Raw genomic sequence first — 7,210 nt, 5'->3', positions numbered from 1 at the left:
TTTTTTTTTTTTTTTTTTTTTTTTTTTTTTTTTTTTTTTTTTTTTTTCAGAATTTTTGTGATCAGATTTTTGCATCCTGGAACCAACTATTTTTTTTTTTTTTTTCTGAAGGCGTATTGCTTAGTCTTATACTTCTTTACACCTTTTTCACGGTAAAGTCTGAGGCTTTGGCTTCGCATGTTCTGTATTTGCAGTGACCAGATGTGCTGAAGATACCTGTGGGCAAGCTCTCTTCACAGTTCTGTATTTACATTTATGCAATAGGATGAAATTATTTTGCATTGTTTTGCATATGTAGATACTATATACAACGTACTTAATTTTTGTATGTGAATTATTTTTTCTTTGATAGGCAGTGGACTCAAGCCCATTATAGTTAGAGCACCAGCAAGTGCAGAGGTGGCCGTTGGTGACTCTGTGACCTTGTCCTGCAATGCCACTGGGGTACCGGTGCCCGCCATCCGCTGGTACGACAAGCACGGATTGATAACCAGTCATCCGTCTCAAGCTCTTAGATCTAAATCCCGAAAACCCCACTTATTAAGACCTGGGAGTTCTGACCCAGAGCCTGTCACGTCCCAGGCGGGCTCAGGCTCTCTGTACATTCAGGCTGTTACTCGGGAACACGCCGGGAAGTACACCTGTGAAGCCACAAACACACATGGCACCACACGGTCGGAAGCCGTCCTCATGGTTGGTGAGTTGTCGTTAGTGTCTTTTCCCAGATGAATGGGTTTCTTTGATAGTAAGGGATAAGGTAAAAGATACATTTTTTAGAGATTGTTGAACTTATTAAGTGAAAGTCGCTTAGTCGTGTCCAACTCTTTGCAAACCTATGGACTGTAGCCTGCCAGGCTCCTCTGTCCATCGAATTCTCCAAGAAAGAATACTGCAGTGGGTAGCCTATCCGTTCTGCAGGGGATCTTCCCAACCCAGGAATCGAATCCGGGTCTCCTGCATTGCAGGCGGATTCTTCACCAGCTGAGCTGTCAGGGAAGCCCAGACTTATTAAGATATACTTCAAACCCAAGTCTCTTGCATCTCCTGCATTGGCAGGTGGATTCTTTACCAGCATAGCCCCCAGGGTAGTCGTCATCTATATATTTCCTTCTTCCTTCTTCAAAGTTATTTTTCTAACAAGATGTATGCTATTCTTTATATTTTTATTGATGTGGGGTGATGATGACTTAATTTGGAGTACTGGTATATAGAATATCAGTATTATTCAAATTAATTCAGATTTGACATAATTCACAATCAAATCTGATATCAGTGGGCATTAGTGAAGGTGCCCTACTCATAGGGCTGGTGTGAGAATTCCAGGAGACTATATCTGTAAAGTGCTTAGAACAGTGTCTGGAAGTATTACTAGAAAGCCTTTAATAAATACTAAGTATTGGGTTATAATTATTGCTATCTAATTATTGTTAACTTATAATTATCCCTTGTGCTTCCCTGGTTGCTCAGATGGTAAGAATCTGCTGCAAAGCAGGAGACCCAGGTTCAGTCCCTGGGTTAGGAAGATCCCCTGGAGGAAGGCAGGGCAACCCACTCCAGTGTTCTTGCCTGGAGAATCCCCATGGATTGGAGCCTGGAGAGCTACCATCCACAGGGCTGCAAAGAGCTGGACACAACTGAGCAACAAACACTTCATGGTAGTGTTTAAGGAATGAAGAAATAGTTCCTGATTTTAGTAAACGTTAAAGAATCCTTAAGTATAGAAGGTAGTTAAGTGTTGCATAAATTTATACACACTTATGGATGTGTATATGTATATATACATGTGTGTGTTTATGTATCAGTCTGCCAAGCAAAAATAGGAGAGGCTCTGTTCAAAATTGTTAGCCGCAAGATGTGTAATGCAGGTACCGCTAGGGTAGAGCATTTGCTGAAGTGGTCATTTTATGTAAATAAGGGGAAGATGGAGCGGTAGACGTCACAGTCATAGCTGTTGGGACGAAGTAAGTGTCTAATTGTCTGCCTCACTTTACTTACTCATTTATTTAATTTTTAATTTTTTTGGCCGTACCATGTCATGTGGGATCTTAGTTCCCCAACCCAGGGATCAAACCCAAGTCCTCTGCATTGGAAGTGCAGGGTCTTAACCACTGCACCACCAGGAAGGCCCCCTAACTGCCTCACTTTAAATATGAGAAAGCTGAAGTTCTTTGAAGATACATAATTTGTTTAGATGAGATATTTTTAGGTTTTGAAGATCCCCCTCACCCCCGGGATTTTATGTCTTGATAAGCCTCATTTTGTAATGTACAGTAACCCCATGAACCACATCCTGCCTGAGTGGTCCTCCGTTGTCCATTTTACATGCTCTACATTAATGATCAAAGTCTAGCTGAGTCTGTTAAAGCTCAAAACAGCACGTAACAACCCAATTCTTTCCCTGGAAGTCTGAGCCTATTATTAAATTCTAGCGTGCTGACAGCCTTTACATTGTTTATTGTGAAGAGGGCAGTAAGCAAGATGAATCACTCCCTCACCTTTTTTTCTTCCCAGAGACCTTGGGTTTTTGAGGTTCTGGATGTACAAATATTTGTAGAGTGAGTTGTAACTCTTCAAAACTATAATGAGAATTGGCCTAGGGTCCTAAATAGTTTGGGGTGGGGTTGCTGGTTTGAGTGGTCACAGGGGGAACCACTTAGGCAGATTTGGTTCTGTTCCTGTTGACTTGGTTTCAACTCAGAGTCATTAACTCATAAACATAGCCACCATCGTAGTACTCAGAAAGCTAGTGTTTTATCAATCTCTTTTCCAATTCAAAAAACATTCTACCTTAAAAAATGCTAGATATCTCTTTTAGATGACCATTTCAGAGCTGTCTTGAAGATAAAAAGAGTTGTTGTTCAGTTGCTATGTCCAACTCTTTGCGACTCCATGAACACCAGGCTTCCCTGTCTTTCATTGTCTCCTTGAGTTTTTGCCAACTTGTGTCCATTGAGTCAGTGATGCCATCCGACCATCTCATCCTCTGTGGCCCCCTTCTTCTCTTGCCCTCAGTCTTTTCCCAGCATCAGGTCTTTTCGAAAAAGAGTTGCTTTGAAGGTAAATTGAGATCATGGATGTGAAGAACCTTTGAAAGTACTGTGAAGGCTTTATGCATTGTATCTAGCATCTTGTGAGCACTCTAATTGTGCTGTTGGGAACGGTAGAAGAAAATTAACTGAATCTCCTTTTCAATAAAAGTTACGGAAAAGTCTCATTGCAGCCCGAATAACACAAGTGGAATTTTGATACTCCTGCAGTAGACAGAGGCTGTAACATTGCATTCTTCTCATGCCTCTGTATAAACTGCGGCATGTGGTATTCAAACTCTTCTACAGCCAAATACCACTTCCCAGTGGTGACCTGCCCAGAGGATGCATGAAACACTAATGATAAAAAGGTCCTTCTCCACTGCCCTAAGCCACAACTAATTGCCTCCACTTGCTAGAATCCATCTCTGCATTAGCAGGCTCCCAGCCACACCCTTCACATCCAGCCCTCATTCTGACTCACTAAGTAAACAGGCCTGTTCCAGGAGCAATATTTGGAAGTTGTCTCAGTGAACTTAATTAATTTTCTTCTATCTTATTTTTCCACTAGCTTCTTGTTTTCTTTGATGGAGAAAGCTTCTGGGACACCTTTTCTCTCTTTTAAACAAACAGAACTGACCTCCCACTGTTAGCCCTGTTTTCTGGTTGGTTCTCTATGAAGCTGCAGTCGCTCTAAAAATACTCCCACCTTTTACCAGGAATCTGACTTCATCGTGGAAAAGAGACTCTGCTGTTGTTTCCTAGGCTCCCTTACTTCGCAGAAGTAGGAGACCTTTCGTTGTCTGTATTAATAGCACTTTAGAGGGACCAGGCTGTCAATCCTCAGGTTTTATTGTCTTGGCAGTTTATTTGTTTTCATAAATTGCTCTCTCATTTTTTTCACGGCAGCACCGCTAACATTCTTCTGCCAGCTGTTGTCGCTTAATCTCTCAGAACCCAAGTTTCTTCATCTGTAAAACGGAAGTATTACTATCTTCCTAAGAATGTTGTTTGGAGAATTAAATGAGATGATGGTTATTTAATGTCTGGCTCCATGCTGAGTACATAATATGTGCTCTGTAATTCTTTTTGGGTGTAGGTGACCTATTTATTTTTTTCAGCACAAATAAATTATTTTTACCTTCCTCTATGTATTCTGTATGCTCTTAGTAGTGCATATTAAGGCTGTTTTTAGATTGGCAGTTTTTAAAAAATTTATCTTATTGAAGAATAGGTGATTTACAGTGCCATGTTAATTTTTGCTGTATAGCAAAGTGATGTAGTTATTCATATAATACATTTTTCGTATTCCTTTCCATTCTGGTTTTTTACAGTATATTGAATATAGTTCCCTGTGCTATACAGTAGGACCTTGTTGTCTATCTATTCTGTATATAATACTTTGCATCTCGGCTAACACCAAGCGACTAGTCCGTCCCTCCTCCACTCCGCTTTCCCTTTGGCAACCACAGGTCTGTTCTCTGTGTCTGTAGATAAGCTCATTTGTGTCATATTTTAGATTCTGCACATAAGTGATATTCTATGGTATTTGCCTTTTTCTTATTTCGCTTACTGTGATACAGACTGGCAGTTTCTTAAGCCAACCTTCCATTTTATCCAGAAAAAAAAAAATTGAAAACAAGTAAATTCTTCCTTTACCTTTGCTAGTCTTGTTTCATTTCCTCCCTCTTGTCTCTGGCTTGTCTTCTGAGTATAGAAGAGCTAGTTAGTTATCTGTTGTTGTATGCAGTGAAAGTGTTAGTTGCTCAGTCTTGTCTGACTCTTTGCAGCCCTAGGGACCGTAGCCCGCCAGGCTCCTCTGTCCATGGAATTCTCTAGGCAAGAATACTGGAGTGGGTAGCCATTCCCTTCTCCAGGGAATCTTCCCGACCCAGGGATCAAACTCAGGTCTCCTGCATTACAGGCAGATTCTTTACCATCTGAGCCACCAGGGAAGCCCCGGTGTTAAGTTGTTCATCTTTTGTTGTTGTTCAGTCGCTCAACCATGTCTGACTCTTTGTGACCCCATGGACTACAGCTTGCCAGGCTTCCCTGTCCTTCACCATCTCCTGGAGCTTTTGAAAACTCATGTCCATTGAGTTGGTGATGCCATCCAACCATCTCGTCCTCTGTTGTCCCCTTCTCCTCCTGCCTTTAATCTTTCCCAGCATCAGGGTCTTTTCCAGTGAGTCGGTTCTTTGCATCAGGTAGCCAGAGTATTGGAGCTTCGGCTTCAGCATCAGTCCTTCCAATGAATATTCAGGATTGATTTCCTTTAGGATTGACTGGTTTGATCTCCTTGCAGTCCAAGGGACGGACTCTCAAGAGTCTTCTCCAGCACCACAGTTCAAAAGCATCAATTATTCAGCATTCAGCCTTCTTTACGATCCAACTTTCACATCTGTACATGACTACTGGAAAAACCATCTTTGGGGGTAGTTAAATCTGATGAACGACTTAACAGGTCCTTTATTACCTTACAGGTCTGTGGGTTAACTGGATAAAGTGGGCCATTCTGTGGGCCTTGCTTGGGGTCTTTTCGACCTTTGTAATCAGATAGCACCTGGGGTTGGAACAGCCAAAGTAGCTTCACTCACACGTGTGGCATCTTTGTGAGGGCTGGACTCCACCCGCATCCCCTCCTCTCCCTCCCACCCCCCTCCATTTCTCTGCCTTCCTCCCTCTCTCCCTTCCCTGGTCACTTCTCTCCATGGCTAGCTTGGACGTCTGTATGTGGTAGCACTCTGGTAGGGGTGCCAGGCCTTCTTAAGGCTTAAGCCTGGAAGACCACAGCCTCTCTTGGGCTTGGCATTGGTTAAGGCCACTCACAGGGTAGCCCGATTCAGCGTGGGAGGGGACTGCCCAAGGGTGTGAATACTAAGCGACCTTTGGGGACTAGCTACCCAGTAGGTAATGGTCTAACTCTTGATCTTTTCTTTGCTACTTGTGTTATTTTGTTCCCAAGGGAATGCATTACTCATTGTGTTTCATTTACCAATTAGAGTAAACGTTCCTTGTTTGCCAACTTAAAATCTTCAGAGGTTACACTAGCAAGTTGTTGTTGTAAAAGAGGGAACGCTAGCATAGAGCAGGGGAAAATAGCATCCTTTCACATCAGAGACGTGGGTTCGATCCCTATGTTGGGAAAATTCCCTGGAGGAGGAAATGGCAACCCACTGCAGTACTGTTGCCTGAAGAATCCCTTGAACAGAATCTGGTGGACTGTGGTCCACAGGGTCGCAAAGAGTCGGAAACGACTAAAGCAACTTAGCACTAGTACTAGCTACTAAACTACTGCATTGTAGAACTGCTTTTTCAGGAAATTATTTTGCTCCTTCATGAATAGTAATTAGCTACTGGAGATCAAACCAGTCAATCCTAAAAGAAATCAACCCTGAATATTCATTGGAAGGACTGATGCTGAAGCTCCAATATGTTGGCCACCTGATGTGAAGAGGTGACTCCTTGGAAAAGATCCTGGTGCTGGGAATGATTGAGGGCAGGAGGAGACGGGGATGACAAAAGATGAGATGGTTAGATAGTATCACCGACTCAATGGACATGAACTTGAGCAAACTCCAGGAGATAGCGAAGGACAGGGAAGCCTGGTATGCTGCAGTCCATGGAGTCACAAAGAGTCGGACATGACTTAGTGACTGAATGACAACAACTGGAGATTAGATGTCTCCATGAATTATAAGTTGAAATGTTCTATGTTTTAATTACTAGGGCTCAAATTGTGCTAACATTGTGTTAGATGACAGCATACTATGTGAGAGACCCTGAAATAATGCATTTCTTCAACCTCCTCTCTTTCTCTGCAGTTCCTTTTGAGACAGACACCAAAGCAGAAATAGTCACATCATTTGATCCCACTCAGAATGATAAAAGTGATGATTCAGAAACTGGATCATTGAGCTCATTTCCGGTGAAAGAACATTCCAGTGCCAAGGAATCATCATCAGAGAAAAATGCTAGTGGCACCTCTGTTCCTGACGCCCCCATCATTCTGAGCCCCCCTCAGACACACACAGCAGACACCTACAACCTGGTCTGGAGGGCAGGGAAGGACGGCGGGCTGCCCATCAATGCCTATTTCGTGAAGTACCGAAAGGTAATGTCTTGTCATTTATGATCTTTCTCTTCTCACGTCTTCGTATCCTGTGTATAACTTTCCTGTGAAA

General features: G+C 42.6%; 1 protein-coding gene across 1 annotated transcript in view; it reads left to right on the top strand.

Moving 5' to 3' along the window:
- Positions 1-7,210, top strand: part of CDON (cell adhesion associated, oncogene regulated) — a 103,163-nt gene that overhangs the window by 49,336 nt on the left and 46,617 nt on the right. Inside the window, exons 9-10 of the mRNA XM_043451390.1 lie at positions 353-697; positions 6,851-7,140. Of these exons, the coding sequence (XP_043307325.1) occupies positions 353-697; positions 6,851-7,140 (635 nt within the window). The remainder of the gene's footprint in view (positions 1-352; positions 698-6,850; positions 7,141-7,210) is intronic.

This window comes from Cervus canadensis, chromosome 29, assembly GCF_019320065.1.
Source record: "Cervus canadensis isolate Bull #8, Minnesota chromosome 29, ASM1932006v1, whole genome shotgun sequence".
In the NCBI taxonomy this organism is placed as follows: Eukaryota; Metazoa; Chordata; class Mammalia; order Artiodactyla; family Cervidae; genus Cervus; species Cervus canadensis.
This window is presented reverse-complemented; position numbering and strand designations above follow the sequence as displayed.